This window comes from Pithys albifrons, chromosome 2, assembly GCF_047495875.1.
Source record: "Pithys albifrons albifrons isolate INPA30051 chromosome 2, PitAlb_v1, whole genome shotgun sequence".
NCBI lineage: Eukaryota > Metazoa > Chordata > Aves > Passeriformes > Thamnophilidae > Pithys > Pithys albifrons.
Window position 1 is genome coordinate 27,519,213 of NC_092459.1, and position 19,244 is coordinate 27,538,456.

A 19,244-nucleotide genomic window follows, 5' to 3' on the forward strand; every position below is an offset into this window, starting at 1 on the left:
GGATTGCAGTGCTGTTGATGACAGACATCCTTTCTGATAATATAGTTATAAAATAAACCAAAGGGACTGCAGAAACATCAGGGTCATTTACAGTTATCTTATGTGCTATTTATCAGAAGCTAGAAAGGCATCTTACTTGTGGGAAAAAAAATGATTGGGTAGAAGTACAAAAAATTGAGTGTCCTCAGTTATCACTGATTATCTTTGTGAGGGAGATCACCTAACTACTCAAAGCCTCCTGCTGTTGCACTAAAAAAATAGCTTGCTTTAAAAATCTAAGGGCTACCATTCACATTGTCTTGTACCACATATAGAATCCTGGGGTATAATTAACTCTGTGTAGCTCAACACGTAAATGCTCATGAAGTCAAATGCTAATTATTTTGGACTGTAGTGTTGGATATCAGAACACAATGTAATGAAGTTAGACCCTTTGAACCTTCAACTGCTAAGGACACTGGAAAAGATTTTTAGAAGCTCCTAATGTTTATCTGTGAATTAAGTAAAGTAAATAGTTTCAGAGCTGTTGGTTGAAAATGCAAATAACCTTTTTTGTAGAACAATTATTTCCGCTATATTGCACTTTTCAATATGAGTATCAGATTTCCTGAGTTCTTTGCTTGAACAAGTGGTTTTAGCAGCAGTTGAGCCTGTCAAAAGAAAAGAACATGGTTTTTAAATGGTAACTTCAGAGCTTTATGATGCCAGTAACATTAATGATCCTGGAAGAGAAACTTGAAAGACTACAGCTATGATTTCTCAGGCACTGAGGATCTTAACAGTTTCAAATATGTTTGGAACTGAAGAGACAGTCTGCCTTGCCATATTTTTTTCTCATTGAAAATATGTCCCTCTTCCAGAAAAACACTCCTGAGAAGAAAATTCTTGCTTCTTTTTCCCAGGGTCTTTGACTTCCATCTATTGTATCATGGCAGCTTACTCTATGAATCAGTATTTAATCCAGTGTTCAGTATTACCTGACCAATATGCTGTAGCCCTGTATTCAGGCACTGTCTGCTGTTATTGTGCAAATCAATTTAAAAATGAGAAATTTTGAAAAATTAAAATTCAGAATAATAAGCAGTATCTTCTTTTATGAATGTATATTTTTCAGTGACAGAAGGGAATGATAAACTGTTTTATAGCTGAGGACTTGAGAGTCACAAAAAATAAAAAAAAATACCAATTTTATAATAGAATTACTTTTCTGTGCTTTTCTGTGCCCTTTGCATTCTTTTTCTTTTGTTTGTTGTTTCATTTATTCTTCATTGTGGTCTTTCAGTGTTCTTTGTGAACTCAGTGGATATTCAGAACAACATAAGAATAAAATTAGCACCCATTTAATTTATCTCCTTAGGGTTATCTTCTCAGAGATAAGTCAAGGGCAAGATTTTTTCAATCTTCAAGCAAATTTATTATTTAAATTATTTTAACTACTTCTCATTTCTACTTCATTAAATAATCCAGCTGAGTGGATTTTAGCCCTGTTCATTTTGCTATCATGAATGCAGATTTCAATTTTCATATTCATTTTCCAATGGCATCAGTTCTTATACTATTTATTTGAATCCAGAAACAGGAAACAAGTTTGTTGAAGGAAAAAAATAAGGTGTTTCAGTGAAAGACAGAGCAGGTGTCCTTACTTAACCCTCTTTGTCTTTGTGTGGAAGAGCTATTCACACTGCTATTAAAAAACAAGCAAACAAACAAAACCAAAGAAAAACAAAAGCAAAAAAACCCCCACTCTTCTATTAAAAAATTCCACTGTTTTATTAAAAAAAAAAAAAAAAAACAGAACACAAGAGCGAGATGCTCAAAAATATTGATAAATCCTGATTTTGAGGTTATATTTATGACCTACTTTTATAGGTCATAAAACTTGATGTGTTCTCTGTCTTATTCATCATTATTACATTAAAAATATTAATCACCAGAACAAGTAGCTTTGAATTTCTGCTGTTTTTTACATTTCCCAGCTGTGCTTCAATACATTCATTTGAAGTGGGTGCCTTACAAGTATAAGAGAAGAAAATAATTTGATAGCTGGTGTGTGTTCTTGCTTTCAACGGTATATTGTTTATTAAAAAGGGATGGATGGTCTTGGATATTCCAGGTAGCCAAACACCTGAGACTCAATTAAAGTTCATGAAACTAGACATTCTAAAGACATAAAAACTCCCTTCACCTACTTGTCATTGTAATTAAATATGAGGAGCTGAGAGCAACAGCAATAGGAGAAAGGGGAGGTTAGATTAGCAGTTGACTTTATTTCAGAGTCTTGAAGTAATAGTGAATAAATTAAGCTGTTAAAATTCTTTTTTTTTTGCAAGTTGACAGTTTCTCTGCACAGTTAGTTAATTCAGTGAGTTTTAATAAAGTAGGAATAAAAGCAAATAAGAAACATCCTAAAGCAATGGGGAAGATGTGTGCCCCTAACTATCTCCTGGTGCCGATATGTTAACACACTGCAGCTTTCTGTGAGTGACGAGCTACAAGGCCCATGAGTGATACTGTGGCGTGTGCAGGAAAGTGAGAGTAGGTGGTGGTCCCTGGACAAGGAAGAAGAAGAGGAGAGGAAGGAGCAATTGGGAGTAATCCATGACCTGGTGAGAAAGAAAAAAATGCTAATAAATACTCAATAAAATTAGACATAGTCTAAAGCACCACTTTTTAACAACCTTTGATGAAAATGTATTTTTGTTCCTATTTGGAAATCGACTTCCCAGACAGAACACCCTTGTTTGCTTATTTATTTATCAAAGGGGAAGAATAAAGAAGTACATAAAAGCCAGATTTCCAGTGGAGTATTGGACAACTGTACTGAGCCTATGGCTATGCCTAGGAGGGGGAAGTTTTGTTTGCCAGCACTGCTTCTCTGGCAGGGGAAGGAGGGAGACTGAGTTCACTGCAAGCACTGCCAGCACAGGAGTCTGTCATCATGATCCCACAGCAGTTGTTAGGTGATGTTCTGAGGATGATTTGCATGTTTCTGATAGCTTGTGATGCAAATATGCTGTTACACCGGTGATACAGACTTACTGCTGTTGTTCATTAAAGACCCCTCTCTGCCACTCAGAAGAGATAGATATAATCAGCAGTCATATATTCCAGCTTCTCATAAAACTTGCTTCTGTCTTCTCATTTTGTGCTCAACATGATCATTAACATTTTCATCACAGTTCTTTCTTCCACAATAGTCATGTCCACATTTGTCTCAGATTAGCATCATCTATCTTTCTTTCAATACACGGGATAAATCCTATAGTCATTACTCAAGTCAACCATACGAGTTAACAATGTTTTCAACCAAAAAATTGGGATTTTTTTTTTGTATTTGCATTATTTATAAGGAAATTAGTGTATTTTTTTTCAGGGTAATACTGTGTTTTACCTATGCAGTTCCTCCCTAAAAGATTCTTTACTATTCCACCAGAGGAATTCTGTGGCCAAATTCTTACTCCAGAAGAGCATGCTATCTTTTGCAAAAACATTGATAGGAAAGCAAATTAAAATTGCATTGTAAGAATTCATAACATATGAACAAGCTAGCTAAAGAAAGGACATTTCTGCATTTTCTATTCTATTTATTGTGTGTTTCACTGCAGAGCTTTCATTTTAAAGGTGAGATTTTTTTTCATATACAAGAAATGCTGCTGTTAGTCAGGCTTTACCTGAATAGATTTTATGAATTCACATACCTTAGGGACACCTAAACATAAGAGTTAATGGAAAAACCGAGGATGGAATGACTAGTGAATTTTTAGGATCTGTTACTTATTTCCAGTTTACATCCCTTGCATTGTTACAAGTTAGCAACAGTTTTCTTGCATATAATTATATAGAACCCCCTCTCCCCTAGATTTAAATAGACAATTTGCCCCAGGATTAGATGGCAAGGTGTTTTTCACATCTGTAAATTCATAGAAGGAAATCATTAAGTTCTGACTCTTCAAGTGCATAAATTTTTGAAAGAGGTTGATATCAGCTAATGTGAATATCACCTGGTATCAGCTATCAGATATGGATTTGAGATAGTTATTGAAGTGAACAGTAGCAATTGATTTCAGGTAAGACTGGGAAAATTAACACCGTGGAAAAATCAAAACACAACTTAATTCAAAGTACTTAAGAATATAAAGTGAACTAAAAAACATGCATGCTGTCATATATGGGTGTCACATATGTCATGTCCTTCCTACAATCCTTGATTCAACAATACATAGAAGTACCTGTATATAACAAGAAATGTGCATTTTTTCTCCCTAAATAGTTTGTTTAACTTTAATTTTAGTAAAAAAAAAAAAAAAAAAAAAAAAGCTGACTAGCCTTAATAAAAGGCTAAGGATGAGGTAGCTATTAGATGTGTATGATGCATAAAGAAATATTTACATTATTCAACCACAAAGTTTTATCATTAATAATTGGGTGTGTGAACCATTTCATTTTTTAATCTTGACATAATTTTGACACTTTAAATTGTGATAAACTGAGGTAAGGATATTTTCAGCATTACTGGTGTGGTTTTGGTTCTGGGGTACAATGTAGACCGCATTTTATAGCCTGCTACTGACATTTTAAGCAACACAGTGGAGGGCAGTTCATCATTTACGCCAAGCTCGTTTATGTAAGCTACGATGTCAAGTTTAATTAAGGGCTACAGTGACAAAAGAAAGTTGATTGCATGTGTTCAAAATGCTTTTCAGATGACAAATGACCGATACTCATGAAAACAATATCCAAGGTTATTGTTAAAGCTTTGATACTTAAACCTGCCTAAAAAGATCTAAGCTGGTATATTCCAACAGGTTAACATGCTATAAGATTTAAATGAAAATAAAATCAAAAAATCAAGCAATCTATTACCTAAAATTTGTATTTATAGTCAGGCTCTTTCTGCATGGAGGGAAAGAAAATATAACTCACAATTAAGAGCATTTGTAACCTCACATTTTCTTTGTTCAGCTCAGTGAGATTTTATAATCAGTAACTTTATAAATGGCTTACCACAATGGCTTGATGATGATCCCAAGTCAAAGTAAATATGTAGAGAAAAATCCAATAGCATGATTTATTTTGCATTCTTTGTCTCTACTCGGAACATCAGTGTTTGGGAAAACAAGTCAAAAACTCTTCTGCCTAATCCCCATCAACATCTCTCTGTCTCTCTCTTTGTGGCCACCACATCATAAAGGGAGAGTTGATGCTAAGGATAAAGGTCAAGATGATAGAATATGACAACTCTTTGAATTGAAAAGAAAAATGAGTGTCCCTAAGTATTCAGCATGAGCTTCTCTTTGCTCCCTGCAGGGCATCTGCACCACAACCACCGCATTTTTACACTTCTTCTTCTTAGCTTCATTCTGTTGGGTTTTGACAGAAGCGTGGCAGTCATACATGGCTGTTACTGGAAAAATTAGGACACGGCTCATAAGGAAACGTTTCCTGTGCCTTGGTTGGGGTAAGCCAGTAAAATTAATTCCTAAGAATCACTGGAATGAAACATTTAATGAAGCAATAATGTCAAGGATATAAACATTTTCTTCAGTAAACCTGAAAGATAGTAGACAGCATAGTACTAAAAGGAAAACTAGGTAAGGAGCCTTTCCAGTTTATCTCAAGCTCAAGCTATGCTGATGTATATTGTAGCATTCTTTTATAAACATGTTTTAACAAAATTTTAGAAGATTTTTAATAAACTAGTGAAATACCAAGAAATTAAAATAAATCAAGAAAAAAACATTCTCTGAATATTCATGAAGCCTTCTAGATCTCTTTAAGACCTGTCAAATGTACCAGTATTTAAGTACATCAAAGTAGTACACCGTGGGCAGAAAACAGTGTCCTCCTCCCTGCTGGTGCTTCAGAAAAACAAATCCTGCAATAGCACTGTTCTTCATTAAATAATTCATTCCATGTAAAATTGGCCATTTTGCATTAGCTTGCCCTGTCATTATTTTGTCCAGGCAAAACAGCAATATTTTACTCAGCATCTGATGATTATTACTGTTTTGTTTTTTTTCAGGATTGCCAGCATTAGTGGTTGCAATATCAATAGGCTTTACCAAGACAAAAGGATATGGAACAGCCCACTAGTAAGTCAATCTGAAATGATAAATTATGTTTTTAATTATCAAGGTTGTCATACCCATCAGGAACTGCCTAGCATACTCTAAAGACTCTACAGGTATCCATTCACACTTGGAATTGCCCTGAGAGTGACTGAGCGATCCACAAAAGAACAAAGAGGAAACAGTATGCCAGTCTTGGACTGAGCTCAGCAAAGCACCAGACATCCTGGATTCCTTGTGAAATTTTGAAATAGCAAGCTTTTGAGTTTAGGTCCACTTAGACACCTAACATTTATATAGATTCACAAAAGAGTATGTTAAATTTTATGGCTAGCCTCTGCCAACCTTTAAACATGTCTGAAACTGTACTGTCAAGAGTCTCTTTGGCACCCAAGTTTCTGCACACCAAACATGTTCCTCGCCTTTAACGCCTATGAGCTGCTTGGAGCCAAAGCCCTGCGGACATGTCAAAACAGTTCACACATCAAACCCCTCTCTCCTGGGGAGCTTGATATAGCCCGTTTCCTGGACTGGGCTCTACTTGAGAGACAGTGAGGAGTACTTCATTTACAGTCAACTAATGCAGTTCCTGTTTAGCCATGTGGCTGATTCCAGTGTGTATTTAGCACCTTGGAAAGTTCACTCCTCAGACAGACCTTCCTTCAGTCTTCTGATGAAGGAGCTTGGGCTGAGCCTCCCTCCTGCCAGTGGAGTGCTACAAACACCATTGTGCATGCAAGAGTCCATTTCCTTTGGCTGGCCTGCTTAGAGCTCCCATCAAGTTGCCTAAGAAGTTGAATATGCATCTGGACAGAAAGAGAGGAAATATGACTTTGTAGCCTGTTAATGAGGGAGGGCAGAGATGCTCTTTAGCATCATCACTGAGATCAGGATTCCCCTTCCCTTCCCTTCCCTTCCTGGGCACATGGTGGGGGAGGCTTCAAGCCCTCATTCTGGGATTGGGTAGGTAAGGATTCAAAATCAGATATCCTGCTGAGTACCAGCTCTAACTGCTGAACTCTTTAGTTTTAAACTCTGGCAAAGTGAATCTCAATTTTTTAGTGAGGAATGTTTTATGTGATAGAAGTGCTTAACTTGCACTTAGAGCTGGCAAGTGAAACAATGGTCTTAGTTCTCTATTGGGTGTTACATTAAGGACCTACTCTCTGACATTTTTTCTAACTATTTGCTCATCTTGCTGGCTTTTTTATTATTTAGTCCCTTAACTAGGACTGGAGAACCATTTAGGCTTTAAGAATTGCAAATCACCAAATAACAAAGTCCAGATCCCACTGGGGATGTAACTCTGTCCCTTGCAGGATTTTCTACCAAAAGCATTCATGTGTGAGCACTTGTGTTAGTTAGCATTGCTTCCTGCTTCTTTCCTGGGCTGAATGCATTTTTAAAAGAGGATATAGTGAAATATTCAGACAAAGCAACAAATCATTCATTAAGGGTAACCTGTAAAGTAAAAAAGAGCACGTCTCTGTATATGTAACAGCTCCTCCCTAGGAATCCAAATTCAGCTGGCACAGTACTATGGGAGAAAAGAAAAAATGGATGTGTGCAAGGGACAAACAGAACCATAATGCAGCTTTCAAATCTTATTTGCAAATATATGTTATTGGCATTTGACATCAGAATTACATAAAGAAAACAGTGAAGGCGAGAGATTCCTCCTCCATCACCAACTGAAAGCAGCAAAGAATTGTGTCCCATGACAACTGTTGGGTGATGTAAAAGCAGAGCTCCTTTTCCTGCTCCGTCTTCCCTAACTGAAGAACTTTTATAAGTTTTTTTAACTGCTTACACTGTATTTTGCCTGTTTCACTGCAATCAATTACACACATATTGCCATCAGAAATGCATTGTGTTGCAAATCGTTCCTGGTGTGAAAGATACTGGTTTTGAAAATGAAGGTGTCAGATGGAGAATATTAAAAGTGAAAATTAAGGAATTGATTCCAGTCCTGTTGTCCCACGCATGAAGAGATTCATGGAAAGAGAAAAAATCCAAGGATCTTTGAAGCAGATGGCAGTTCTGTATGGTATATATCTGATGTGGGTGGCTTGAATTGTTCACACTGGAACTAATTCTGTGATCATCAGACTCAGTTCTAATTATTAGACAGTTGTATTTCTGTACACTTAAAACTACATGTTGAAAGTATTTCATGCAGACACTTGCAGTGATATAGATATAGAAACTGACAGGGTTTCCTAAAAATAATTTAAAAACCCACAGAGATGAGTTTCTAGATATTTCAGGTTGTCTTAAAAAAGATTTATGTCCAAAATTTTAAATGCTTTTTCCCAAATATTTCTGTAAGACTAAGAAATACTGGAACTACCTCTCTTTAGACAATCACAGCTATGAAAGCACCACTACTACATGACCTGCATGAACTACTCATGTTTACATACAGTGCAGATAATTTCTAGGAATTCCTTATATCAGCAAAATTAAAATTCTGTTATGGTCATGCTCTCACCATGCTCCCTAAAGAGAAGGAACTGTTCTCTTGAGAAGCATCAAACAACTCACAAAATGTCCAGGACACAGAAGTGAGTGCACAGATACCTCATCACTCAGCAGAATTTTATGACCATATAACATGATCTCATAAAACCACCAGTGGCTGCTCTTAATACTAATCAATTTATATGGCTTTCTGCTATGTGCATATCAGGAGGAAAGAAGACAGAACAGGAGAACAAAATAAAAACAATGATAAAGCATGGGGGAAAAAGCTATCAGAGCAAAGAAAGAGCAGGAAAAAATAGTAAAAAAAATGACAGCAATTGCTTTGTGGTGTAAGAAGGCACCTGAAACTATTGAATGTCTTCAACAGAAAAAGAATGGGGGAAAATTAATTTCAGAGTTATCAGCTGGGAGATGTGGAACATACTGCAATAATGATGTCACACATTAGTGAAAATCCAGACTGCTGAAAATTCAGATTGTGTAAAGAAAAGAGGACAACATCTACATGATTTCCAGCTCTGCCTCTAAGTGGAAATCGCTCCTTTGAACAGCCCTTTTACCTGAGGACATGGAAAAGGGAAGGAACAATTCTCCCTTGGTCTTAGAGCTTTTGGGGTAGAAATTGATTTTATTTAAAAGAAACCCTTCTTGACCCTTTTTTCAGCACAGGTAACTGAAATTATCTTTCAGATACAGTATATCAACTATTTTTATGAACTGATTCTTCTGTCTCCCAATAAACATGAAAATTTTAATTACATGTCTCAGCTATGCAGAGTGGTTATCTTCACTAAGTTTAAAAGTTCATCCTGGAAAGAAATGCACTATGAATACATTCCCTCCCTCTCAGAAGTCTGTGTTCACAGACTCTAATGATAAATAGCTTTAAGTTTTGAAAAAAATAGCGAGAAAGATTGAAGAAATTTTTGAAAACATTTTTTTTGACATTATAAAAATAAATTAAACTTTACTGTTGAAGTTGGGTTTTGAGACAGGATGTAGAATAGCTTGGCATGTATTACCTTTTTAACACTGTGGCAGATAGAATTATTTGCATCATTCCAGAATTTAGCACACTAGTGCAGTTAGGTTCATGTGACAATTTTAACATGGCTTCATTGCAATGGAAAACACTTTTATTCTTTGCAGTGAGAATACCAGCCCTAACACACCACTAATATAATGATGTGCTTGCATTTAATTTACTCGGTAAATTAAATTTGTACAAAAGTACAAAACCATTACTGGAAAATAAAGAATATATATGTGGTACTGCTGTGAATGTTTCTGGAGGTGAGATCCAAGTAAATTATTCGAATGTATACACTTGAATTTTCTTATATGTAGGTGTGATCATGCCTTCAAATAAACATGCAGTTCTTTGAATGTGTAATCACTGAAGAAGTAGCACAGCTGCATTTACTTCAGTGTGTGAAGCTCCTGCTTTTGCAGATATGAAAAGCTTTACATCATGCTATATCCAATATTTAGAGTTTGATTCTGTAAGTCCTCTGTGTTTGGAAATCTGATGGTTTTCAGTGAAAGCCCTGATGCAGTATGACAAACTTTGTGAGGTTAATAGTCTCAAGAAAGTACAGTTTTCAGATGCTTTAAAATAGGTATTTAAGTTGTTTGCAAAATAGTCTAGAGAATACAGTAAAATTAGATCATGTGTGTTTTTTCTCTAATGGGAATATTGTCCTGAAGACATAGTTCTAATACAATTAGTCAATGACAGAATACATAGAAACCTGTTGGTCTTGGGTTTTTTAAGTCCGTCATTACAGGTACTTGACCATTCATTTCTTTAAGTATAGAACTATTAGACATGGTAAGCAGGAAATATTTCTAGACACCTGCTTGGCAAGGCCTGTTCAGTTAACTCACCATATACAGTTAAAGCAGATTCAATAAATATTTGCAAGCTTATATTCTACTGAGCTCTTAATACATTTTAAACCTTTCAGTTCATGAATAATTCACATTAAAGATTTTGAAATATTAACAATTAGTAATGGGAATATCTTTCAACTCTCTCTGTTGTCATGTCTACAAAGAAATTCTTTTTTGTGTGTGCATATAACTCTCATACATTAGAAAAATTTCATGCTGTAGTAATTATTGATGCTTTCTTGAAAACGTGTTATACCTATTTTTAATTTGTATTAGTTCTTCTCTAATGTTCTTTACAGCTGTTGGCTGTCTCTGGAAGGAGGGCTACTTTATGCTTTCGTTGGACCTGCAGCTGCTGTTGTCTTGGTAAACATTAATATAATTTCCTGTATTTTCATATGAAATGAGGAAAAGTCGTATTTCAGTTTAAAAGCTTAGCTATAGAATAACATTGCATTTTGCTGTGAATACTTAGTATTATTTAACATACCTTTAGTATTTGGAACGCATGATTCATTTAATTATATCACTTCTTTATACCAATTAACTCTCCATGTTTACACAGTAAGCTGTGAAAGAATAATGTACTTATTAGTGGCACAGAAAGCTTGTTACAGGCATCACTGAGCTATTATCAGCAGCATCTACGCAGTTGTCACTGCCTTGTGAAATTCAGTGACATTCTTGATAGAATGCTGCTTGGCAGTGTATTGCTATGCCAGCAAAAGCAACAGAAGGAGTGGAACCAGCCAGCAAGTTCTCCATGGCTACTGCTTTTGAAGGCAAAGAAAACAGTCGTGATAGCTGGGAAATATTACTTGTTTGTGTGTTACTCTTCTGCATCTCTGAAAACACATTTAGGTGTAGGATTCACTTTTTCCTAATTGTAGACATCTGCAATGTAAATTTCTTCATCTAAGCTATTTACCTCAGCCATATTTCATTGTCATTGGAGAAAAATACACACTTTTTAGAGCTCAAACCATCAAAAGTATTTCAAGTGTGTACTTCAGGGTAAGATGAATTGCATCCTACCTGTGCCATCAGCTATCAATCATCTGCTCTGCAGTCTGTATGGATTTTTCCCAGCAATTTGTTTAGCATATTTCCCTTACAGAGTTTGAATATAATTCCTCTTTCCACTCCACCAATTTTATACTGCGATAGCTCTATCAGCACCAGTTATTTCTGATTTTCCCTTGTAAAAGGAAATCGGTCTAACTAGTCATCAGAGATATAGCTATTTAGCTACATAAATTTTCCTGAAATGGATGTTTACTACTCCCAAAGAGTTTGTCTCATCATTACCTGGAGTCAAGCCAGGATCCTTTTGTACAACTCACAGTCCCTGTCATGGTAGAGGAGCCAAGGATGTTTACAAAAAGCCAGTCATAATTTTCCTATGGAACTAACTGTATGTTCTCTGTGTAATTGGCAAGTCTTTGTTCAGAGATGTTTGAAGTTCACAGCAGCAGTTTGCCCTACCATTAGCTAGTAGCTGTGGAAGGAGCTGTTCCATGCAGCCACTTAAGCCTAAGTGTATGAAGCCAGAGAATTATATAACATCAGCTGAAAAAATGTTAATGCTGAAAATAAAGCTGAAAAATGTTAATGCTGAAAATAAAGCTGGAAAAGAGTTGGCAGGACAGACTAGTTACAATTAGGTATTTTGGCACAGGTATTGAAAAACCTGTTTGAAAGAAAAAAAGCATTACCCTTTTCTAATAAATAAAAAAAGGAACATTGATTTAGTAGATTCAAACACTGGTATTACCTCTTTGCAGGGCCATGCAGAGGCAGGTTCATAGAGTGCATTTCAATAATACAAATGGATAATAACTGTCATTAAGTTGTCCATTAAACACCATTAGTATGTCCATTAAGTGCCAAAGTTTGACTGCTGAAACACTTGACATTTTTTTAGGTTAGAACTTCAACCCATGTACGTGTTTACCATTTACTTGATTAGAGCTAAACAGACTTCCCACAGGAATTTTTCTGGGCCACAAAATTAGCAAATGGCAACCAAACAAGATTCAAAACTGGCATTTTGGTGAATGACATAGACTATTGACACAGACAAGTGACAAATGTGCATGAAGATATGGAAAACCACAGGCTGGTTCTGCATAAGTGGGAACACCCACATGGGACATAAATGTTTAAAAGGAATATGGTTACAGTCATCATATGTTCTGGCTAGCTCTTCCCTGTGCACTCAACTCAAATACAATGCTTTTCCTGGAATATCATTGCAATTAAAACAAAATATTAAAGCTATGTCATGTAAACTTCTGGCCAGCAAACATATACACACGTATAGCTTGATACCAGGCAGAATTCACGCTTCAAAAACAAGCCTGTTGCAGGGTGCATATATGTTACCCATTATGGCCTTTTGGTGTGGTCAGGGACAGCACTACACAATTTCTGAAGGTAAAGAGGGGGCATTTTTCAGACCTGTAGGATCCTTTTTCTGAACTAACAGAATACAATGTTTTCTTTCAGACAGTGAAAGGTCAACTGTTTGTTTTCTATTTGACAGGTCAACATGGTGATTGGCATTTTGGTATTTAATAAACTTGTTTCCAGAGATGGAATCCTAGATAAAAAACTCAAACACAGAGCAGGGTAAGCAACAATTGGGTTATTTTAAAGCATATTAAAATTTCATCATCAATTTTAAATTACAGATATTCACCAAAAATGCTTTTGATTTTGCTGTGAACTTTTATATCAGTGTAACTGTGTGTCTAACAGATGCCATTAATCTCAAAAGCTGCCGTTGCATTATCCTGAGGGAATGCAACTAAACAAACTAAACATAATAAAACACAAGTACAACAGTATTAAGTTAATAAGAATGAGAATAAAACAAATCTGAGCAGAGGTTTCACAAAATGGTTACATGTGTAAAGTTGTTGCAATTAGAAAATGTGTTTTATGAACTGCCTGTACTGAAGGAACTGATTATTTTTGTTTAGCTGTCAAATTTAATGACTGTGATAGGGTATGTTACTCATTTGTGTTAGTTATAAAATATAACTTACAGCAATATATCCGTTACTGAGGTCAATGTTATTCCGCCATTTTGACTCCATTAAGAATTTGCCTTTGTCTTACATTCAAATAACATCTACATAGGTGTATTTTCTAAATTAGTGTAACAGAATTTGAAAGTAAAAAATCTCATGGTTTAAAAATTACAAAAGAAAAAAGGTGAATATGTGTTATTATCTACCTGCATTTGCTTTCAAATTCTGTTTCTTATTATGAGAACAAAAATTTATGACAGTGGTGCTATCAGGAACTCTTTCTCAGTGGATAACAATGACTTGGAGTACCACAGCAGCACACCTAGATTCATTGTATATTGGAGAAAGATACTTCACAAGATCATCATCACCTTCTTAATGCTTCTGAAACTACACTTGTCCTTTGAATAATTATTTTTTACTGTTACATTTTCTAGTATTATATTTTAGGCCACCTTGAGGTTTACCCCACCAATGTCTGCATTTCTAACAATGATAAGCAGTATCTTCATTTTATTGTGTATTACTGCTATGGTTAAATTTATTGAAGTTTCATTTTTTAATTATTTTACCATGTTACTAACAGTAGCATTCCTAATAAGTCCAGTTCATTGGTTAGATGAGTACATTTATGATAAATACTTCAGCTGGTGTGATTTGTACTTAATATTAATTCAATTAGGTATTTCTTTCACCATTGTTCGGACAAACATGTACCAAAACCTTTAGTTTTATTTCTCCTGTTTTCCTACTTTTTCTTAACCTAACTTTTGTCTACATTGCTCCATCAACATTCTTAATTCTGTAATAACAGTAGTGAAATCTACAATACTACAAAACTACCCAAATTATTTCAAAAGCAGCAGTCACTTAGTAATTACCAATTCAAATTCACATATATTCTAATTCCAGTGATAAAAGGAGCTGGAATAGCCACAGGTTTGGCTTTGTACATTTTGTACAGATAGCCAAACTTAGATTTAACTGTGGTTTTTCCAGCTACTCAATTGTAGCCTGTAGAAATCCATTTGCTTATACTTTACTTTCCTGATGAAACAAATAACTTGCTTTCTGGTTTCCTTAGTAGAAAAGTATTTTATTTTAAAATAATGTAATTTAAAAATAAATGAATAGAGAATTAGAGATTGTTCTGTCACAAATAATCCAGTTATTCTGGGAAAACAAGTAGATACCCTAATGAGAAACAAACTTTACTTGTGTGATAGCATGAGATGGTGGCTTGGCAACAGCACTCCCTGATGCTACTTGGCAGGTGACATCTCTCGAGTCATTCTTTGGGATATGGAAACTGGTTCAGCCTTTGACCTCCACTAGAGAGGTGATTGTCACTCATTTCTTGCCAGCCATTCTCAAGAAGGCAACTTCATTCTTTCTGGCAAATATTTGGTTTATATTTGGCTTATATTTGTCAAAAGTTCAGTCAAAAGTTCAACTGTAGGATTTAAAGCAAGTGAATGAGACAAAATACACTAACTGCATATGCTTTTTACCACCTCAATAAGCATATGGAGAATAAATACATGGGGAAAAAATATGTGGATGGATCTCAGACCTTTTCTCAATCATTTTCCTGGCAAAAGAGGTAGCATATATACAGGCTTATGCAGGATATGTATATTTGGGTTACATACACACCAAATTCTATTATTATTTGTAAGATTCAGAGGTTTTATAGTGGTAAAGAGAATATTCCAGTCTGGTAATGTTGAAGTATTGTAAGGCAAAGACAGAAAATAGTTTCCCAAGCTTAGTTCATGCTTACCCAAGGAATATTTCTAGCTCATTCTTTAATGTATATCTTTAATTGTTGTAAACAGATGTGAATTCACTGAATTGTGTTCACACTCCACAACTGCCTTATAAAAGGTCATGGTTCTCACTGTCTTCTTATGGAAGAAACTTCATTTTTATGGCAAATATACTGCACTTTTTTATGGAAAGTCATCATTTGGTTTATCAAAATGGAACACACTGGAGTTTATTGTTTGGGGCGGTACGTTAAAGGTCTTGTAAGTGCTGGGTTTGGCAATAACAAGCAGTATCATTGGGTGAAATAAATTGGAAACAATCAAGTGTTACCTATGTTCACCACTTTCCAGCTAGGAATAGGTAAAGTGCCTTTCCTGTTGCATCTCAGTCAGCTATGGTTATTCCTGGTTCTGATAGCAGAAAGAGAAGGAATAGCAAAAAACTTGATTTAGTTGACCTGAAAAGTTGAATGCATGCTGTATGGAAAAGAAAACTTAAATACCAGGTGTTATCCTTTAACTCTTCTGATGGGTGTTAAGGTATGATTGTCCATACAAAATACTTTGAGCTTAATGCTTGTGTACTGTGTTTTATTAAAATGCAGAACAGGTCACACCTTTTTTATTACCAACTGATACTTATTTCATCAGATTCCATACATTTCAAGCCCTGTATTCAGACCTTCATATGGCATGAATAAAACCACTCCAGATATTAGTGGCCCATGCAGGTCACTAGTGTAAATCTGACTAAACAATGCGCCCATACTGATTTGATACTTGAATAAATTCTACAGTTTTCTCTGGCTGTTAATGGTCTGTAATGGTTCATACTTCACACTCCTCTTTCCTATACTCTTTCTCAAGCAAGTTTGGACACTACAGTCTTTTCGCAGGTCTGAATAGAGGGATTTCACTTTGTGTGTCTATCCTAGCACGTGCTTATGTTTACTTCAGTGTACTGAGCAGTACTGGATATTTGGGGCCTTTTTTAGCTTAAATGGAAAAAATAGAGTTTGCATGGAATGAAGCCCCATAGCATTAACAATTAAGGCTAACAATAATGTAAAGTAAAAAGTACAGTTTTGCAGCAACATAGAGCATTCATCCTGAATAAATCTACTTACTTTTTCTGCATGATGTCATATTTAAAAGCTAAATTTCAGTAGCAACGTTCTTTGGTGACAATTCAATATTTTGTTCTTTTTGTGGGTGTTCTGTTTGTTTGCAGTCAGATGAGTGAGCCTCATAGCGGTTTGACGCTCAAATGTGCCAAGTGTGGAGTAGTTTCAACAACAGCTTTGTCAGCCACCACCGCCAGTAATGCCATGTTAGTCCTGATCATTTACATCTTCTTGTTACAAATCTTATACAGTGCATGTGAGACAATAGTTTGATGATGACAACTGTGTTTGCTAACATTGTATAGAGTGCTAAGCATGTTTAAATACTTTTTAACAAACAAAAAAAATTCAACTGTGTTTATTAACTGAATGCAGGATATTCTATAAAACATAAAGTATGAATGTTACATTCTTGTCTGTGATTTTCAAGTTAAATTGATAAAAATACATCCTTAAATATGTTTTATTTTAATAGTGAGCTTTGATTAATTTTTTCCAATATTACAGTGCTACTTCTCTCTCTCTTTTCAATAGGGCATCCCTTTGGAGTTCCTGTGTGGTGTTGCCACTTCTAGCCCTGACTTGGATGTCTGCTGTTCTGGCCATGACAGACAAAAGATCAATATTATTTCAGATACTTTTTGCAGTATTTGATTCTTTACAAGGCTTTGTTATTGTCATGGTCCATTGTATTCTCCGAAGGGAGGTGAGGAATGGCTTCCCAGTTTTCTAAAGGGCTATGCTCCTGGTAATCTCTCAACTGCTCTTTAATGCTATCTACAGCTTGCTCTGCAGATATATATTTCATGGAACGAGAAAAGTATTCTATGGTGAGATGTACAGGAACAAGTGAAAGACAGAGGGGAAAGATCAGTTAATTCCAAGTGCCGAATGTCAGTATAAAACTGTACCAACTAAATTCAAGGTATCTTTTGATCAATCCCAAGTCCAGTTGCTTTTCAAGTGTTAGGCTTTCCCAATATTGTGAGTACAGGGAAATGCGAACATGAATGCCTCTCTGCAGACCAAAAGCTATAGATTTTTACACCCTCTAAAACAGATTCAAAGATAAAATTATGTCTGCTTATACTGTGTTGATTATGTGTTATGTGGGTGAAGATCTTCGTTTCAGTTCTACAAGCTCAGGTACATACTAAAGTTATGGGGACAGCAAGGATGAAGACAGATGAGTGCTTTGAGAACAGTGAGGACAAGCCAGTACTGTGGCCTGCCCTTCACAGCTCAGTGCCACCTGCTGCACGATTCATCACCACTGAAATCTGATGGCAAAGCTCCTGCACAAGTGCTCTTTAATCTGGCTCAGGTGACAGCTTCTCTAACCTATCTAACCTGCTAACCAACCCCACATTTTTATTGAGTTGGGTTTGAGAGCAGCTTTGTTGGCAGATTTGCAGTAATGGGGCTGTCTATCAGAAATGAGCAGGTGGAGCTGAACTGGAGAGTAGTATCCTCATCCACTGCATACCTGAGGGCTAGTCATTTATCAGTTTCAGGATATTCACCACACCAGTAAACCAACATAGATCCCTGTGATTGACAAGGGTTATTTGAAATCACCCAAGGACTAAAAAAACCAGTAAGATATTTCAAAATAGGTTCATTGTCAACAGTGATTGAGGAATCTCACACAGTGGTTTCCCTTTTCACCGTTGGCACCCTTTAAACACTGAAACTCAGTATATTAATAAAAAATAATTACTAGTAACATAATTTATTCAAATCTTACAGTACTGTACCACTTTGCATTAGCTTCACACCTCCACCTCTACATACACAGTATGTATACTTGATTATCCTATCAAATAATTTTCAATTTTTAAAGAAAAAATCAATATCTTGCAGAAATTAGCACCTTACATTGTGCTGATTTCTTCCCACTTTTATCATGCTCCTAGTGGCTATAAACATTCTTATTTCTTCCTATTGGAAGTGGCTTACTCCTTTAATACCTTTCTTTTTCTTCTTCTGACTTTTTATTCAGGATAAAAATGCATACAGAATAAGAGATAATACTCAAGACAAATGTAGTTTATGTAAAACTGTCTTGCAGTACCCTTATTTTCGCCATAATTTTCTTTCTCCCTATGATTTGCATCTGTGAAAGTGGACAGTCTCATCTGTAAATCTGAAAGTCATTATTTCATATATTCTAGTAAAATGGCAAGACACTGCACCTATTTTCAGTGGAAAGAATAGTGGTTTCATAATCATTTTCCTGTCTATGAAATTTGTCTATCCATTAGGATCTAGTCATTACCCTAGAAGGTGCACGCCACCTCCCACTTACTGTCCTAGAGAACTGTTTTTATTTTAAAATGTGTGTCTTTAGTTCAAAGGTACATGTGAAACATTCAAAACCAAAGCAGTATGAACAGCATTATCTTCCACGGAGTCACAGAGTATCTCAGATTGGAACAGACCTAAAATGATTGAGTCCAACTCTCTACTCCTTGAAAAACTTCCTAAAAAAGAACCATATGACTAAGAGTGTTATTCAGATACTCCTTTAAGTCTGACAGGTTTGGTCCCATGACCACTCCCCAGTGAAGCATGTTCCAGTGACTGACCACACTCCAGGTGAAATGCGTTTTTCTAGTGTCCAATCTGAATTCCCCTGTTTATTCCATTTCCTCATGTTTTAATTCAATTTCCTTGTTTCCTAATTCCATTTCCTTGTGTCCTTTGTAAAGATTCAGAGAGGCTGCAAAAACAGCCTTTGATTTTGATCAGTCATTGATTTTGTCTAGAAACAGACCAAACTTCATGAGAAATTCTAAATCTAGCATAGCACAGTACTGTATAAAATAAAAATAAAAAAATCACCCACTGAAGCCTACATCTGTGCAGTAA

General features: G+C 35.7%; 1 protein-coding gene across 8 annotated transcripts in view; it reads left to right on the forward strand.

Moving 5' to 3' along the window:
* The window catches only part of ADGRB3 (adhesion G protein-coupled receptor B3), a 478,263-nt gene that overhangs the window by 428,912 nt on the left and 30,107 nt on the right, over nt 1–19,244 (forward strand). For 7 of the 8 annotated variants that reach the window (XM_071548514.1, XM_071548520.1, XM_071548521.1 and 4 more), the window contains 6 exons: nt 5,308–5,458; nt 6,023–6,092; nt 10,745–10,811; nt 12,991–13,076; nt 16,481–16,579; nt 16,908–17,079. In XM_071548514.1, coding sequence (XP_071404615.1) covers nt 5,308–5,458; nt 6,023–6,092; nt 10,745–10,811; nt 12,991–13,076; nt 16,481–16,579; nt 16,908–17,079 — 645 coding nt within the window. The remainder of the gene's footprint in view (nt 1–5,307; nt 5,459–6,022; nt 6,093–10,744; nt 10,812–12,990; nt 13,077–16,480; nt 16,580–16,907; nt 17,080–19,244) is intronic. The other variant, XM_071548518.1, reaches the window with a different exon arrangement.